The following is a 19,614-nucleotide window of genomic DNA, read 5'->3' as shown; positions in this document are numbered from 1 at the left end:
TCATTCATATGTAAGAAGTCACTGTAATAACCAATTGTTGCATATAAGTTAAATTTCTTCTAAATGATTAAAAAAAAGTTTAAAAATTGATACTTAGTGAAGTAGATTATATTTATCTAAATTTACAAATTTCTCCCTCAAAAAATTAAGCTGTATATCTATATGTGTCTATCATCAATGCTGCTACAAATTTACAAAATGCTTTTCATAGAGTACTTTTACTCTTGAGAAGTTATGTTACTACTTGTACTTACTCTGGTTTGAATGGAGTTAACTTCCTTCATAACTGCCCACATCATACTGTGTTTAGGGATTACAGCTAAACCAGTGCTGATAGCATACCAGTGTTCTGACTATTGCTTACACTGCTTCCACAGCATCAAGGCTTTCACTTCCCACCAACTCTGTCACTCCAGAGAGTAGACTGAGGCTGGGCAAGAAGTTGTGAGCGGACAGAGTTGACCTGAACTGGCCAAAAGGATATTCTGTACCATGTAATGTCAAGCTTAGCAACACAAACTGGGGTAAAGCAAGAAGGGGGTGTGTGGTTTGTCTTCCAAAGCAGCTGCTGCTCAGAGACTGGCTGGACATTGGTACGATGAGGGTGGGAGGCAGTGCGTGACTTTGCATCATTTTTTTTGTTGTTGTCTTTGGCTTGTTTGGTTGGTTTGTTCTTCCTTATTTTTCCTTTTCTTATTAAACTGTCTTTGTCTTAGACCATGAGCTTTCTTCTCTCCTGCCTGCTGAGGGGAGCAGTGAGCAACCAGTTGTGTGGGTGCTTAGCTGCTGGCTGGGGTCAACCCACCATGTGTGACTGTTCATTTTCTCCCTCCAAAGCACAAGGATATTCACAATTGTGGTTTGCGTCTGTTTTTCAAAAAGGCATTGAAACAGTAACAAACTGGAATAGCGTCTAGAGCTTCCTCTCCAAAGTGCAACAAATAAGTGGGTTTGAATGACTGGAGTAGTGCCGTATTAATTTGCTATCACAAACCATACAATGGCTTAGGTTGGAAGGGACCTTGAAGATCATCTAGGTCCTACCACCCTGTCATGGGCAGGGCTCAAAGCCCCATCCAACTGTGTGCCATGTTAAAGAAAATCCTTGATTTCATTTTTGCAAACCATAAGCAAAAGTGACTATTAACCATTAAAACAAATAAAGCAAACCAAATTATACAAATCCAGCAGAATTCTAATTCAATAATTTATTTTTGACAAATGCTTTCACAATCTCACTTTTTAGTCCATTCCCTAACATCTGAATGCCAGTTTCACACACGTAATGAACAGCAGGTAGAAACACATTTTCAAAGATTATTTCATATTACAACTTAGCTCAGTATTCATATAGTCACCAGACAAATCTGCAGGCTTTGAGAATGACTTAATTTTTCTTTTGAGATATAAGGTACTGTACAGGAGTGTTACTGCACAGAAATATTAGTCAGAGCAAGAACACCATGGACCCACACCCTTTCCATTGTTTTGAAATGTAAACATTAAAACACTTGGAATTTCAAATAAAAAATGCAGGGTATATGTTATAAAATTGTGTATCTGTTACAATGACAGAATACTACTAATCTGGCAGATATTTTAAGCACATACTTATTGGCATGAACACAAAAAAAACCCCACAACAAGAACAAAACCTTACTACCTGTTATCTCAAACATTATCCTCCTGTCTCCCTTTAAAATTAAGAACTGTATCTCACATTTTCAAATAAAATCAGCACCTTGCTATTTAATAACTGCATTAGAGTAACTTGTCTACATACAAAACTGCATCAGGTAAACTGATTTCTAAAGGAAGTTACAAACAACCTGGATATTTTTCACAGTTTTACAAGTGGCCCACACAAATGTCAACAAACCAAGTCCACTGTAACATTTAGTTGAACCAAACAGTACATTTCTGGGCTGCAGGTGTGGACACACACACCATGCAATAGAGGGAATATGCAAGATTAGCTACTGCTGATTTTGAATTTCTGAACTGCACCATTTGACAATTTTCTATACTCAAAAATACACTTTAAAAAAGATCAGCTGTTAGCATTAGTAAGAAGCAAAAATACAAAACTAAATTCCAAAACTTAATCTGCTTTGTAAGTTTCTTTAGAGCTTCTCACAGGCCCTGTTTTCAGTGGTCTCAACCAAGATTTGCCTAAGGACATGCAGTTGACTCAGAACTTAACTGAAAAAGGAAAACATGTGACACACTAGAGGTCTCTCATACTTGCAGAACTCTGGAACAGATCAGGATATTTCACCTATCACCTGTCCCCCATGAACACTGCAAAACTGTCCCTAAGCATCTGAGCACACAGTAACTGCCTTACTTGCACAGCTAATACTAGACATTTAATTCTAAAACCATGTTCATTTATTACATATAAATAAAACATCACAGATACATGCTCAAGAAGCCCCTCCTGCCTGGCGCTCAGGTCAGAAAGGCTACAGGTATGCTCTCCAGCTTGTTCAAGGCTGGCTGCTGGGACAGGGCTCCATCTACTGGTGTGTGATCCTGCATGCCTATGGGAAGAACTGGTGGGGAAAAAAACCAAATCAAAATCTCAACGGCTATTTCACATCTCTGTTTCCTAATGATCTTCAGAAGACATAATAACAAGGTATTCAGAAAACACTACTAGTTAGAAAAAAACAGGCAACCAAATACAGGCACTCGCACATGTTAGTGTGTTGTACGCATATGAACTCACACATACTATGCCCGTTGTATGCATATGAAATCTTTTAATATCCATTAATATTTACAAAATGTATCTCAAAAAGTATTCTAAAGAAGCACCATTTTTCTACCGGATGAAGCATATGACTACACTTTCCCAATCCAGATGTAAAGCTTTATTGTTTCTTCCTAAAGCAAGCAAATAAGCAAACAGATAACTCTCCAAACCCACTGAAAATTCTGTAATATTTGCACAATTTAAGGCACTAGAGGTGGTTTTCTTTTTCCTTAAGATAAGGGAACTCATTAAACATACAGAAGCAAAAAAGTTTCAGTAGGAGACTGCTATCAGTATTCATCAAGGGTATTTCTGCACAATACAGCTACAGCTACAGCATGTCTAACTTTAAAGATTGACTCCTGCTGTCACATGCAGCATTTCTCAAATTGAGCCATTTAAACCTTGCCTTACTAACCCCACTGTGCCTTCAACTCATACCTGGGAGCGAAAAAGAGCAGCATCTTTTCCTCCCCAGGACCCTCTGTGCCCTTCAGCCAAGACTACTGTGCTCTGGCTGCAGAAGAGCAGCCAGAACAGAAATTAGCAGCAGTTCAGGAGCTACCCGAGCTCACTTTGAACAAGCTGATCGTGGTGAGAAATTAGATGGTGCTTGCCCAAGCTGCCATCACATCTAGGTAGCAAGGGCCAACAACCAGCTGACCAGTCCTCCCAGTTCTATTCTCCAAGGCATGTCTAGCAAGATCAGCAGCTAAACTTAAAACCCTGTGCAACAAAAGAGACAGTGCAAGAAATGGACAGTGAGCTCCACAACTCTACCCCACCTCTTTTCTTTAAACATTCTGCCTCACACTCAACACAACGTTGAAGGCATCTAAGCGGGGCTCAGTGTAAAGAGAACCTTGGAAATACCCACATCGGTCACACAGTATCTAAAACATAGGAAAAGATGAGACTAGTCAGGAACACCTGGAAACAAGAGACGGTCACAGCAAGAAGGCAGGAATGGAGTGTGGAGCAATAAAACCGAGGCTCTATGTAATATCCTATAACGTAAGGATAACCGGTGAGCCAGGACATCAGGGAATTCACATAGTGCATCCTGGCGCTCGGTTTTCCCAATTTAGCTTGTTGCCAATAAATTACAGTTGAAGAGACTAATAGAAAAAAATCTCCTACAATGAACTTGCACAGCACCACAGGATGAGAACGGAATACTGCCTTTTTTCCTTTTTTATTTTAAGTTTAAGGAAAAGCAAATTTCAAACCTTGAAGGTGGCTTTTCACTTGCTAAATTCAAATTTCAATCAAACATCATTTTAAAATACAACTGAGCAGAACTATGGGGGTGCTGATGTCTCTTTAAGGAAAATGACATCAGTGCAGGCTACACTTGAGAAGGATATAGGTGTGGAACTACATCCTTTTTCATCATATGGTCAGGTGCAAAGAGAAAAGTTTAACTTCAAGATTCCTGTGGTCTAATGAAAATAAATACCATTACAAACAGATCCAAGAACACAGACATATTAAATACTGTTTGTTTGTCTTCAGATATAGACCATGGGAACAAAGATATTTAATTACTTCAAGACTAATTTTGATTTCATTTTAAGCTGTTTACACTGTCAGCAACCTCCTGGTATTCTGACAACCAGTAGAGGAAAAAAAAAAAAACAACGAAAAAAGTGGAAAAAAGTCAATTAGCATCTACGAGAACAGTTTTAAATTGGTGTCTAAGCATTTGACTGGTGTATTTTGATCACGCTGAGCAACTAAATGTCTACAATACAAGAAGAATCACTCATCTATATTTTATTTTAATATTTGTAATAAAGAAAATTCAATTAAAAATCAGAACACATTTCCATAGCTCTACAAAAACAGCTACAAAACTTCCAACAAATCTTAAATTTGTAGAGGACGTTTCACAGTGTCAATTCCCTCATTACAAGGAAGTTACCATGGAGCAAACTGGTCAAGTGTTTATGTCAAACTTCGGACAAGGAAAACCACATCCTAACACTCTGCTATAATAGCAAATGGAAAAACTGCCTGTATCTGTGCACAAACAAAAGGTACACTATAGAAAAGCATGACGAAAAATACTGCTTTGTCTCTCATGCTCATATCTAAAAATTTACACAACTAATTTAACACATTTAACCTAACGCTAAAAATGCCTGTAGAATCTTAAATTTTATTTACTTGAATGTGAACCACAAGAACAACACATTGAGAAATAGCATCTTAAGGCAAGTCTAACTGTGGATCAAAGAAATTTTAAATAAGAACAGTACTAAATTGTGCCTTTCTAAAAGTAAGACTAATAACTTTATTAAACTATTTTACTGATATTAATGATTTTATTATATCAACACTACTAATGATATTATAGGATGGGTATAATTTAGGCAACTACAACAAGCATAAATCATAATATCCAAACAGGACACTGCATTAGATACATATCTTCACATTTTGCCATCTAATCTCTCTCAAACAGCAATAGCTTTTTTAAAGAAATACATAACTATCTATCATACCATTACTAAGAGAAATAAATGCTTAAAAAAAAAGAATACATATTTGCGTGTAACTTCTTTCAACAGCATTGAAGAGGCCACTGGAATGTCTTAGATTTTTTAATTATGGTCAGTCAGTGTTCTCAGATCTTGGTAACTAGGCTTATCATTTTGGCAGTCAATGATGCTCCTAAAATTAACGAAATTTTTTCTACAATACATAGAAAAAACCCAACAAAAACACAGCACAAACCATTTTTTTATTTCCCATCAGACGTAACAGGCAAGCACTAAGAATGGTTCCACTTTCTTACCTGTCGATACATCAGAATTAACAAGGAGAGAGAGTCAAATACATACATTATGAAATAGTGTAATGAAAGAAAGCCAAATCAGAGCTGATTACTCCCAAAGGAAACAAGTGAAGAACATCTTAAAAAGAATGTTCATAATATAAAGACCTATACATATTTAACTTTGTTCATGAAAAACTGAAACAAGACAAAATAGTATTTTAAATTGTGTAACCATTCTGCAAAAAAGAAATATTTTAATACTTTTCATTTCCATGCACCTCAACAGCCATGCCTTGGAAAGCTCTACTCCCTTTTCACCAAGCTAATCTAAGCTTAGTATCATTCACTTGTTAAAATGGCAACTCAGAACACTTTCAAGTTCTACTCCCACCAAGGGTAAGTCATACACACGCCCAACCATGAAGCAATTCTTCAGCACTAAGCTAAAATACAAGTCAACTTGTAAATTGACTTAAATAAATTACTACCATTAAAGATCTGGTCTATTTGCTTCAAGTACAGCAATTTTTGATCCCATGTTAAACTGTCTCATAGTGGAGCATCATACAGCATTTTCAGAACAGTTTTGATTCAGACACAACCCTGTTATCATTTCATGAATCCTGATGGAAACTGCCACCCCCTCCCTACAAAGACTTATTCAATAACCAAGCATTTTAATCCTTCTTTGTCCTAATACTACAGTACTGAACCAGATTAGATTTTTCTAATTTATTTCACACTTAACATTTAGTGCATAGCTAATCAGAATATTACTATTTAAATGAAGGTACAACTTAAAGATCAAATTCTGTCTTCAACAGATTTACATAAAAGGACATAAAGCATAACATTTCTCTACCAGCATGTTATGTGGATCTCCTTAACTCAGTTTGTTATGGACTTCATGGTGCCAAAATTAATGTCCTCCAGGAGCTGAACTCATTATGTCTTCCAAACTCAAAGTGTAATCCCATGCTCCTGTGACTGATGGAAGTTTTGCCATTCACTTAAAGATAAGGTGGATCTGTTCCTTGGTTTGCTACTCTAGCAAGAGATACTGAACAAAATGATACCACTGATGCTGTCTTCACTTCTTGCTATCACATAACCAATAGTGTGAACCAGTCCCATGTATTTTAGTCTCTGTTAAAAACAAAACCAACATGTTGATTACAATGTGAACTACACATGAAGTCAACAACAGAACTATATGCTTTTTTCAATGTGAATTTCCAGAATACATTTCAACAACGAGAGCAACCACTCTGTGGTCACTCATGGATCCTACTCAGCCCCTCATCCCCTTCCCTACACCACAACCCACAAGAGTGTTCCTGCAAGTCATCTGGTGCACATGTAGCACACCCAACTCACAACACACATACAAATAGCTTCCCACTAGGCACTTGACCCAATAAACTCCTACATGCCTGCTAGAGAAAAGCACAGGTCAACAAAACAAAAACAAAAAAGAAAAAAAGGAAGAAAATGAGCCAAAATAAAGTTGACCATAGGCCACAGGTGTCACAACTCTAACTTTAAAAAAAAAAAAGCTTTCAAAATAACTGAATCACTGAGTTTTAATTCCTCTGAAAAAGCATGAAATAAATATAACAATGCCTTTGACAAGGTGCATCCAAGTGCAATGGTACACAGAAAATAAAATAAGCTGTTTTCATATAAACAGTAAAATAGAGAGTAAACCCATAAACAACACATACTGCATCATGATAGCTAACCACTGGCATTCAATTTAAATGTTCATGTCTGTTACTTGCACCTGGGACAGATTAGCCGTGCCTGTTTCACACTTCATGAAAAAGGTTCAAGAAATTTATTTTACAGAAGTGTACCCTACACATGCGATCATTTTGAAAAATATGATTTCATTGATAGTATGAATACCAAAGATCAGTCTGAGCAATATCTCATGTGGTGGGCTGACCCCAGATAGAATTCAGGTGCCCACCAAAGCTGCTCTATCACTTCCCTCCTCAGCTCATGGAATGAGATAAGAACAGGGAGAGATCACTCACACGCTACCGGCAGGGGCAAAACAGACTTGACTTGGGGAAATTAATTTATTGCCAATCGAATGAGAGAAGGGTAATGAGAAATAAATCCAAATTTTAAAACAACTTCCCCTCAACTCCTGCTTCTTCCTGGGCTTAACTTTACTCCCAGTTTTCTCTACCTCCTCTCCCCAACCCCCTGCCATAGAGCAGGGGGAGGGGAACACGGTTTACAGTCAGTTCATCACACGTTGTCTCTGCTGCTTCTTCCTCCACAGGAGGAGGATCCTCACACTCTTCCCCTGCTCCAGCACGGGGTCCTCCATGAACTTCAGCACGATTCTTTCCCACAGGCTACCGTTCTTCACAAACTGCTCCAGCATAAGTCCCTTTCATGTGATTCAGTCCTTCAGGAACAGACTGCTCCAGTGTGGGTCCCCCACGAGCTCACAAGTCATGACAGCAAACCTGCTCCAGCGTGGGCTCCTCTCCACAGGTCCACAGGACCTGCCGGGAGCCTGGTACAGCACAAGCTTCCCACAGGGTCACAGCCTCCTTTGGGCACATCCACGTGCTCCAGTGTGGGGTCCTACATGAACTACATGTGGGTATCTGTTCCACTGTGGATGTCCACGGGCTGCGGGGGCACATCCTGCCTCACCATAGTCTTCACTATGGGCTGCAGGGGACTCTGCGCCGACGGCTGGAGCACCTCCTGCCCCTCCTTCTTCACTGACCTTGGTGTCTGCAGAGTTGTTTCTCTCACACATTCTAACTTCTCTCTCCAGTTGCAAGTGTGAATTCCCCCTTCCCCCTCCTTAACTCTGTCATCCCAGAGGTGCTATAGCCATCACTGATGGGCTCAGCCTTGGCCAGGAATGGATCCACCTTGGAGCCGGCTGGCATTGGCTCTGTCAGACAGGAGGGAAGCTTCTAGCAGTTTCTCACAGAAGGCCCACTCCCCCAACCCCGTAGCTCCCCTGATAAAAAACCTTGCCATACAAACCCAATACACATCTAAACTATTTTTAAAATTCTAATACATAGTATTCTTTAATATACCAAAGGCCATTACTCTGCAGAAATTGTCAGTTTGCATTTTAACCTGTCCTTAAAAGACAAAAGCTCACATCAAGAATCAGTACGGAAAACAGAAGCCTGCTGTTATGGTTTCTGTATCATGGCTCCTGAAGCTAGCAGGGAGCATGTCAACTATCCTATCACTTAAAAAAAGGGGGGCTGAAAGTAGCAGACATTCATCTAAACAACTGAGCATTCATACTCTTTCTTTCCATAGCTGTATCTGTTCTGCAAATAAAGGTTCAATGCTGTTCCTCTTACCTCTTTCAAAACCATTCTCCTTTGAAAGGAAAAGGCTAAAGGCAGCAGTCATACTTTCAGGAACATCTGTCAGTTGCAACATTAACTTATACTTAAATTTGTCAATAGACGGCAGCCCAGAAGGGTTGTTTGTTTGTTTTAAAAATAAGCTTCAAAACATCTATTGCTGATGTAAGATAACAGATGTAAAAGTGAAAAGAAGCTTCTGCATAGATTTGGGAGATTCGCACTAAAGCGAGTATCAAGTCAGATCAGCAATTCATAATTTACAAACACTCCACTATCAGCATGCTGCCATTAACATGTAACATCTACTCTACCGTATGTCGGGCAGACTAAAAAGGAGGTAACAAAAATATCCATTAGGATATCTCCCAAGTTCACATGACTAATTTTACACAAAACTGTAATCTATAGACAGGACATCCTCCCTCTTCACCCTCGGCTCAGGTGTACCTTCTTGCTTTAAATTCTAGTGAATAATTTATTGATTCTTTCCACAGAGAACTACCAAACCCATATTTTCTCTCCTCCTATAACCCTTTCCAGCAAGCTCTGAAAACTTCCTTAACTTTTCTACTAACCTACACACCCTCAAAAACTGAAAGCTCCGGAAACTGCAAAAAGCTATATGTGAGCCACAAGGCACTAGCACCGTACTCCTATTTCTGCCAGTAATACAATGTGTTGGGTTTGTCTTGCTGCAAGAGAAATACTAAGCCTGACAACTGTTTTGTTTCTTACCGGTCAAGAATAGAGTTTAACACCATAATAATACAATTCTAATTTAGCATCATCTAGAATGACTTCTAACAAGCAGGGAGATAGATCAACAGTATGCGAAGAAAAGTAACATTGCCTTCTCCAAAACAGGCAAACTAATAATAAAAACAGAAATTAAGTGAATCCAGAAACAAAACAAAACAAACAAAGAAACAAAAAGGAAAGAAGTCTCATTAGCTATCATGTCAAAATTGGGGAAAATATTTTTAAAATTTAATTTGTTACTCACTACTATTGGACAGAATAGTCCCCATAACAAACTGTAATGCGAAGCATCCTGTAAAGAACTTGCAGTATTACTGTAAGAAAATCTGTAATGACTACAAAAACTAGTAGCAGCAGGTATGTTTTCAAATCCTGTACATAACTTTACCTCCCAGTCCCACTCTTCACTTTTTGTACTGCATCCAGAACTGCAGTAACTTCTCCTTAGCTGGACAGGCAAAATAAGTCTATCACATTCAAGAGCCTGAAATCAGCGCTAATTCCTGTACCAGTGACAAAGCAAAGGAGCTCGTAGCTGTCACACTGATGGTACCTCACTGGTGTATACACCTCTGTCTCACACATCTCATTCAGCTGAAGGACCTTGTCATGAGTGATGGCATTTTGCACACTAAACAGAAAAATAAAACAAAAATAGAACTACCACATAACACAGCATGTTTAACCAGTATGACATAGTTTTAACCCTTGTTAAACCCCACCAGATACGTTAGTGCCATAATATATTTAAATAAACAAATAATCCAAGTTTCAAGTTAAACCAAAGTTGCACATTCCCAGAGAAAAACTAGTCAAGTATAGATGCTCAAGGACATGTTCAAGGAGAAGGCAAGCACATCACTGCATTTCACTAAGACCCACAGGTCCTAGAACCTCCAGAATTTGCAGCTCTGAGATCCGCTGAGCCTGAAGCACATTGCTGGGGTTAACCAATTCTTCTTCCACAACTAAACCCTTGCAATTTAAGGCAAGCCACTGTTCTATCAGTAGTTAGCACTTGCTGGAATACTAAAAAAAGACACTACAGCGCTCTGAATTCCCAAACTCAGGCTAAAGAAATTCTTACGGCAACCCACCTACAATCATCCCAGCCCCCTGAAAGTGTACCTAGACCCAGTTGAAGCTGTTCCACGGACAAACATCGAAGGGTGTGCTGTCTCAGGTAGAATAGGCCTTTGGGTACAATTACTGAATGTTTTTCTCCCAAACTGTTCACACTGAGAAACCATAACGTTTTTCCTCACGCAAAACAGACCTTCACAACACCATCAAGAATTCTTATTAGTAGGAAACTTCATTACAATAGGATCTGAGGTATACAACTCATTGGGACTTCCTAAACAGTTTTTACTGAAGTCATAAATATTTTTAAAAAAACCCACAAACTTTATTTTGGCAAGTTTTTCGGTGCGTGTTTTTTTTTCCTTTTCTAAAATGTACTACTACAATGCCGAGTACCCTCCACACTTTGTTCTCACCTGACACTAAAGATCCGGCACCGACCTCCTGAATTTGTTCAGGGCAGGTTTCACCTCACACTGTCCAAGCCCCCTTCCCAGCACTGTCCCCCTCTCGGAAAGCGGCTGCCTGTCCGTCCCTTCCCTCCCTGCTGAGCCTTTGGGACTCCAAAGCGCGCATCCCCGCATGGACAGCTTGGCTCCCCGTATCTCCAGCTGCGGAGCGGGCGGTAAGTCGGGCAAGTCGGGGGAGGAAACATTAACCCAGCCCAGGGGCTGCCACGGCACACGCAGCCAGTGGGTGCAGCAAGGGCCCGGTGGCTGCGCGGCCCCGGGGCCGGAGGAGGCGCGGAGGCCGGGCAGGGCCGCTTGCCCGCGGGGAGGCGCTGAGGGCAGAGCGGCCCCTCCTGACGCCGCCTCGGCGGGACGCGACGCCACTGCCAAGCCCTGCCGCAGGGGATGGGGTGAGTTCCCCCCCGAGCGCCGCGGGGCAGCCCCGGGGAGCGCCCCCGGCCCGTTACCTGCGCGCTCCGGCCCCGCCGCCGCCGCCGCAACAACAAAGCCGCGAAAGGCGGGGGGAGGGGCGGGCGCGCGCCCGCCGCCCTCGGGAGCGCGCAGCGGCAGGGCCGCGGCCCGGGGGCGGGGCGAGGCGGCGCGGCCGCGGGGATGGGGCGGGGCCGGGCCGGGCGGGGTGCGGAGCTCGAGGGGCTGGTTGGCGGGAGTATCGCCCGCCCGCCCTTTCTCCGCTCGGGCAGTTGTTTCTTTTAACGCTGTTAGCGCTGGGGTGCTGCCCAGGCTGGCCAGGGACGGAATTCCCTACTAAGGAACGCAGTAACCACAAATGGAGAGACAGACCCTGCCAGGGATATCGAGGAGGAGAATAGAGTGGCGCGCATGTACTGGTTTGGGAAGAGGTCATATGGAAATGGGATTAAGCCTAGAAGTGCTTTATGAAACCTGCACAGTGGGAAGGTTGCCCTTTTTGGAGAGAGGAGAGAGGAATGGATGGATGTGCCATATATAAAAAAGACTGTCAGCAGAGGAATTGAATTGTATTGAGGTGCACAGATCTGGGGTTTGAATACTGTGAGACAAACTTAATAGTTTCCTAACAAGACTAGAGTTTATTTTTTTAAGAGGCAGGTTACTATTCTGTAAACATCTAATTTACATGCGCTGTGACCATTATTTTTCAGTTTGTTCATGTAAACCTTCTTTTTGTTGCAGTGACACTTTCTGTAGAGAACAAATCTAAGTGACCAGTTTCTGCATCCTCTGATCAACTCTAAATTCTCTTTGCTGTGGAACTACTGTTGCAAGTCCACCTTAATACTAGATTTGCTATTTGAACCGAAGGGAACACTGTACAGGAACATCTAAATCTCTGAAACTAAAAAGTAGCAATGCTTCAGCATCTGATTTTTGAGGATAGGGAACACCAGAGGCTTGATGATCCTGCTATATTTATTGAGCAGCAGTCTCAAAGAGTCCAACCAAGGGAACTAAGGCAAATGCTAATGAAACATTGAAGTTGAGATTTTAATTACTTAAAGGTCAGCACATTCAAAGTTTATCAGTTTAAGGGAGTTATTCCATATTTCTACAGTGATGCCCACTCAGCTCTTACAAAGATAAAAAAATTCACATTACTGTTTATTTGCTGATGCATGCGAATTATATAACTGAATGTTATACCTGAATATTATTCCTTTTTGCGATTAGGGTCTTGGTCTTTTAACACTTTCTCAACACTTCTCTGTATACTTTCTATGTTCCCATCACTTTCAGTAGCAATAAACCCTTTGTTTTTTTCTAACTTTTGTTCTACATTACAAAAGGCTACATTTCCTTTCAAGCTTGGAACCTCTACTCGGCAACATTTGTTGCTAGACTATCACAAAACACTCACAGGCACTGTGCAAACTAATGTATCAGAATACCCGTATGGCTGAACTATCTTGTCTTTCAATGGTGCTGCCGCTGGGAATGAGCCCATGCTGTCCCCCACGTTGTACTCTGGCATCTTCCAGAAAAGCACAGTTTGGCCTTGCTGCAAGCAGTGTTGGGGTCTGTCAGCACTGGTGCTATGTCCCAGCACTTCAAGCCCATGCCCTGGCACCGTTTTATTTACTAAGATGGGCCAACAGGTTCGTGTAACACATGTAATAGTTACACTCCATGTGACAAAATACCCGTGTCCTTTGAACATCGAGGAGCTGGATCTAACCTTTAGACTAAAGGTTTTAAAAGAACAGCACGCTTCAGAAACAGCCTGTGAGCCGAGCGGCACAAGCGACCCTTCCTAGAAGTGGAGCAGTAGGGGATCTGCGGGTGTTAGCTGGGTCCCAGTAGCGGTGGGGAACAGGGCTGCAAGTGTGCGCTGTATGGCACCAGCCCCGAGGCGGGAGACACGGCCCGAGCCCGAGGAGGCGCCTGGCCTGCCTTCTCCCGCCAGCTCCCTGACAGCCGCCAAAGCCTCGCTCCCCGCCCCAGCCTGGGCGATCCCAGCGCCGGCCGCCCCGGCTGTGCCCTAAGAGAGAGAGGCTGCCGTTTTCCCGGCTGGAAGCGACCGGAGAGCCCTTCCTCCGCTGCGATCGCCAGCCCGTGCCCTGCCCGGGGCCGCCCTCTGCCCGCCGGCTGCCAAAGGCCGCCGCGGGGCCCCGCGGCCCGGCGCCCCCGCCCCCCGGCGGTCGCGGCCCCCCGTCCCGCCCGCAGATAACCGCGGTCCCGCCGCCCCCCCGGCTCTTTCCCCACCCGCCCAGCGCGGACTCGATCTCGGCTTGGCAGCCGCTCTCCAGGCGCCGGCTGCCTCTCGTCGCCGCCGCGGCGCGGTCAAGGATGGCTCGGCAGCGCGGGGGCTTTCTGCAGGAGGCCTCTCACCAAGTCGTCGCCGGAGGCTCGGCGGGTGAGTGGGCACGTTCCTTCTGGGCGGGAAGGGTCTGCCCGGCCCCCGCCGGCGCTCCGCCAAGTTGAGATGCAGAGGCAAGCCTCGCCGCCGCCCCCTCGCCGCGCTGCTCAGGCGGCGGAGCGGCGGCGGGGAACGGCCCGGCTCAGCGGCGGCTCCTCCCCCGCCGGGCGGCGCGGACGAGCCCCGGAGGCGACCCACGGCCCGGGGGTCCCGGAGGCAACTTCTGTAACGGCGCTCGGCCCGCCGGGGGGTGAAGGGGGGTGAAGGGGCGCCTTCCCTGCTCCGCTGTGTATCTGCGCTGCACACGCCCTGCAGCCCCTCGGGTGATAAGGGAGGCAGGCGGGTCCCCTTCAACGGCAGCAGCCGCCCGTGTCCCCCGCCCGCATGGCTGGAGCCGCGCTCTATGGAGTCCGCAGGGGGATCCGCCTGCCGTGCCTTGATGCGGGACAGAAAACGTGCCTCCCCTGCCCAGACGCCTTCCCCGTGGCACTCTCCATCGCTGCGTTACAGAGAAACCGATGCATGGTTACAGTTTAATAATGAAAGCAGTGCTGGCTACTTTCTTCCAGTTTTTTACCTAAATCGAAATAAAACTGAAATATTCAAGTCGGCCCAGGATGTCGGGGATTTTTACACAATATCCTGCTCTTTCGGTGTATATAAGTAAATTCTGTTAATATTTCAACTATCTAGTGTGTTTTTAAGTGTTCTTTAGTGTTTCTTGAGGTCTAAATGCTGTATGTTTTACGTGAAAGAGGAAAGCTACATGGTAATGCTTTCCATAAGGTCCACAAGGAAAATTCTCCCGTAGGTGAGTCCTGTGTGGCCGTGACACTACATATGAGCTGGTCTTCCATTCCCTCTAATTCTCTTGCTATCCCTGAATGCGCTTCTGTGCATTCCTGCCACCAACACATATCTGAGCACTTTCTTTTCATGCCAGTGACTCTGTATGCCCTTTGTTTTCAACCTACTGCTTTGACAGAGAGGGATGTCATAGCAGAAGTGAAGAAGTCTTCTGGCCCTTTCAGTGCATTGTATGACTGTTTATGCAGCTCTTCTGCAGCCTTGGAAATGGTAAAGCTTTTTTAGATTCTGCTTGGTACCACTCCACTCTTCCTTTAGGAGGGAAAGGGAAGGTTTAATCTGTGCTAGCCTTTTGAAGGCCCTTCATACCTGAAAGGACACTGGGGTGTTTTGCCACCACATGTTTTGCAAGATGACAGATTTATCCACCCATGGCAGTGGGCCTGTGCCTTAGTGATTCAGATTGATCTAACACAGTATCTTTCCATCCTCTGACAGCAGCCTGTTTTCGTTACAGGCTCTCTTTTTTTATAGAACAGACTGTCTAACACACCAGAAAGAAAATTGTCATTAGATAAACACAAAGTTTTACTTTGTGTTTAGAAAGGCTTCAGAAAGACTTTGTGTTTACTTTAGAAAGACTAGAATTGGAAGAAGAGTGTGTTTGAGGGTGATGTAGAGAAAAGACAGAATGAAAACTGCTTGCTGATCTGGTAGGCACACATCTTAAGGTAAGAGAATTCTCAGTTCAGGGAGACAACTGATCTGTACTTAACTCTTTTTTAAAAGTATATTGCAAGAAACATGTTGTATCTAGTCCAGACATAATGCTGAAGATGCTTGCATCCTTTTGTTTAGTCTCCTGTCAGGCAGGCAGGTTCATTAGCTGCACCACTAGCCTTAAATCTGTACAGAAACTTCTACTCATTTGTTTTGAAATAAACCAATAACGACTGTTCTCTAAGTCTGAACAACTCTAAAATTGTACCAGGATTGTTAGATGGATGGCTCAAAGTGGGAGTTCTAAGGTGTTAGAGGGAAACGGCTCAAACTTGAAAACTTGCTTGACAGATGCTTAAAGCTTAATGGTGTTTTCCTGTTAATTTATAGAGAAGGTAGAAGAGGAAGGCTGTAGCTTTGAGGTCTTCAGTCTTAAGGTTACATTTCTCAGGCAAGAGTGGATCCAACATGGAAAGGTGGAAGCAGAAAAAAAAAGGATGGAGGGTGTGAGTTATTGATAGTGTACTTAGTATTTCATCCCAGTGAGGGATTTGGTTGCCTGACCTTAGTTTCCCAGTGACAGTTAGACTAGACTATATTGCTTTTGGCTGCAGAAGAACACAGGACTCCAGTAGGTGCTTTGTCATATTTCCTGGTCTTATGAGAATGTCACAGACATCCTAGAGTGGCTTTGCTGTCTGTACCACAGCCTAGTATTTAGAAGTAAACTGAAAAAAAAAAAAAAATTAAAAAAAAAAATCATTGTTAGTTAAGCACAAGGAATGTATGAACATTGTATCAGGAACAGTGTGGCCAGCAGGAGCAGGGAAGTGATCCTTCCCCTGTACTCTGTATCGGTGAGGACACACCTTGAGTATTGTGTTCAGCTCTGGGCCCCTCAGTTAAGGAAGGATATTGAGGTGCTGGAGCGGGTCCAGAGAAGAGCAACGAGGCTGGTGAAGGGACTTGAGCACAAGTCCTATGAGGAGAGGCTGAGGGAGCTGGGGTTGTTTAGTCTGGAGAAGAGAAGGCTTAGAGGTGACCTCATCACTCTCTTCAACTACCTGAAGGGAGGTTATAGCCAGGCGGGGGTTGGTCTCTTCTCCCGGGCAACCAACAATAGGACAAGGGGACATGGGCTCAAGCTCTGCCAGGGGAGGTTTAGATTAGATGTTAGGAAGAAATTCTTTACAGAGAGGGTTATCAGGCATTGGAATGGCCTACCCAGAGAGGTGGTGGATTCACCATCCCTGGAGGTTTTTAAAAAGAGATTGGACGTGGCCCTTAGTGCCATGATATAGTAATTGGAGTTGGATCAGGGGTTGGACTTGATGATCTTGGAGGTCTTTTCCAACCTAATCTATTCTATGATTTTATGATTCTATGAAGCTTTTTCTAAGGAAGGTGCTCTGAGTTGGAATCTGTCAAAACAGCAATAGGAATGTAGTGAGGTGGTTGGGAATGAATGGCACAGCCCAATAGCTGTAATTGAAGGGTCAGAAATAATTGTCTGCATAAGTAAAATGAGAGATAATTTAGCATCTGCATGTCTGATGCAAAGGGATCTGATAAGAAGTAATTCTGCTAGGTCAAGTGGAAAATTATGAGATAAGCCTAAGCTGTCAGAACAGGAAGAAAGAATTTTTTGATGCTTTATGGAAGATGACAGGACTTGTTCATGGACTTAATAAAGGTGGGGAAGAGGAAAGAAAGAAATCAAGCATGACCCCTAGTCTACAAGACTGATAAAATGGAAGATACTGGCATGCTGAAGGAAGGAGAAAGGAAAGTATTCAGTATTTTAAAGGAAAATATTTAAACATATGGTTAGCTGTCATAGGCATTTCTAAGTTAAACTTTAATCTCTCTGTGCTGTAATTGAACTGTAAAACTCAAGCATGACAGATCTCATGCATACTTTTTCTGCAGCAAAGGGTGCATCTGCTTTCTTGTGGCTTGTAATCTGACTTCATGTGAAATGGAAAGCTCTGCTTCCTGAGGGTGAACTAAATCTTAAATATGAACAAAATGTTACTTGGTCTTGGCTTATGTTCTTTCTGCTGGCATTGTTTGTTCCTATCTTTCAGATTACCAAATGAAGGTTAAAAGCATAATTGAAAATACTTGCTTGTCTGAAAATATTTGCTTGTCTGAGTGAGGAACAGGACTTTGATTGAAATGTAATTGGGATACTTCATTAGTAAGTTCAGGCCTTTCTAGTACAGTGAACTTTACCCATACTCCTTTTCTCTAGTGGTTGATTAGTAAGCTAAGGCATGTGTGGAATTTATAGTAAAAAATTAAACAGAAAATAAACTCTCTAAACTGTAAGAATCACTGTGAAAGAACAACTTGGGAATCTCTGATTTCCTTAGATTCGTAGCAGTTCTTCAGAAGGTTATTTGAGAAATTCAGTCAATGCAGGGTTCAAATCACAAGAAGAATTGTTTCTCTAATGCACAAGGATCAAAAAAAAAATCCTTTTTTTGCCTGCCTGTATGAAAAAAGTCAGAAATTAAAACAATTGTGTTACATACAAAGTTGATGGATTTTTCTTTTCTCATGGAGAGGAATTGAATAGTGCAAAGTATGTCATCTGATACCCAGGTCAATTTGTCAAGACATCCTTATAACAGTGTTGGGTCAGCTTGCATGAGGAAGTGCAGATGTCATAAACAATTGTACAGACACCCTTGGCCCAGTGAAGGCAAGCTGGTGAATATAGCTACCCTAAAGGTTTTAGGATGTCGCTACTTGGTATAGGTGTGTTCTTGTTTTTTAATAACAAAAGACTGCAGATGGAGCTAAACCCACAAATAACAAATAAAATTTAGTTTATATTTTGTTGTATGATCACCTCTCTTTCTTCCCTACATGTGCAAATAACAAATAAACATTTTAAATTTCGAAGGTAAAATTTTGAAGAATTTTTTTTAATATATGTAGTGATAGATACAGAGATGACATATTTTTCAAATCTTTAATATTTAACTGATCTTTAAATACTGTGCTGCTGTAATTCAGTGTGTTTCTTTGCCTAATTCCATTTAATAAATGAACATGAACCATTGGCTCTCTTACTGCAAAACGAATATGGAAAAGTCAGAATAAAATTGACTTTAAAATAAAATAACTACTTTGTAAGAATAATTGAGGCTGGTCTCTTTTTTTCCACCTATTCTTCATATTTTCATGAAAGAGCAGCGCTTCTGCCTGGCTGGACCTCTTGGCTTCAGTTTTTGTTTGTTTTTTTGGTTTTTTTTAAGAGTTAGGTTTCCAGCTGCATTGAAACCTATTAGGATTTCAGAGTCTAATTCTTTTAAGCTCCTTTGAAAGTAAAGTCTTTTCTTTTGAGAGGTGCTTGTTTCAGGAGTAGACAAAGTTGATTACCCTGGATAGCAGCAACTCCTTTGAATTGGATCTCTAAGCAGGAAAGCCACTTGTCGAAGTAAAACTGTCAAATGCGAATACAGTACTAAAAACAGTGTTTGGTCTTCATATCGCTAGAGGCATTAGGCAGAAAACATTATTACAAGGTATGGTAACCAGCTTACTCTGTGAAACACCTTAGGTTATTTGGTCCCTATGAATGGGAGAGGGAGTGGGATGGATGTACAGGAAGCACTTTAAACAGCAGGAAAATTGTCTATCCCCACTCCTCCTTGTGTTTAACTAATTTGTTTTTATTATTTTTCTGACAGTTTTATGGGAATTAAAGTTAGAAGCAGTGTTCTGTGTTTTCTTGGGTGCTCTTTTCTTGCTTTTAAGCCATGCAATTTGCATTCCCATGTTACTAAAATAATCAGTTAATGCTCAGAGGTAGTTTCAACTAGCTGAGCACTAGTAACTGTCTTGATTTGAAACCGCAATATTTTAAAATGCTTAAACCTTCTTTTCTCTGAAGTCTCTTAAGGCTGAAATATTCTCTGAGGCCACAGTACATGCTCAATGTCTTTCACTGCCTTGATTTGGGGTTTTGGATGTTAGCAAAGACTTTATATTTAAAAACTAAGGATTGGAAGCAGTCAAATAATATT

The 19,614-nt window shown here is 42.3% G+C and overlaps 2 protein-coding genes across 3 annotated transcripts in view; one reads left to right on the top strand and one right to left on the bottom strand.

Moving 5' to 3' along the window:
- MIPOL1 (mirror-image polydactyly 1) overlaps positions 1–14,158 on the bottom strand; it is a 187,698-nt gene extending 173,540 nt beyond the window's left edge. For both annotated transcript variants that reach the window (XM_039385819.1, XM_039385820.1), the window contains exon 1: positions 14,023–14,158. The gene's annotated coding sequence lies outside the window, so the exon portion shown is untranslated. The remainder of the gene's footprint in view (positions 1–14,022) is intronic.
- SLC25A21 (solute carrier family 25 member 21) overlaps positions 13,893–19,614 on the top strand; it is a gene marked incomplete at its 3' end in the record, with an annotated part of 246,503 nt that continues 240,781 nt past the window's right edge. Inside the window, exon 1 of the mRNA XM_039385818.1 lies at positions 13,893–14,047. Within this exon, the coding sequence (XP_039241752.1) occupies positions 13,981–14,047 (67 nt within the window). The remainder of the gene's footprint in view (positions 14,048–19,614) is intronic.

Source organism: Pipra filicauda, unplaced genomic scaffold, assembly GCF_003945595.2.
Source record: "Pipra filicauda isolate LSUMZ 115617 unplaced genomic scaffold, ASM394559v2 scaffold438_size560415_pilon, whole genome shotgun sequence".
Classification (NCBI taxonomy): domain Eukaryota; kingdom Metazoa; phylum Chordata; class Aves; order Passeriformes; family Pipridae; genus Pipra; species Pipra filicauda.
The sequence above is the reverse complement of the archived record's forward strand: the minus strand, read 5'-3'. Positions and strand labels throughout refer to the sequence as shown.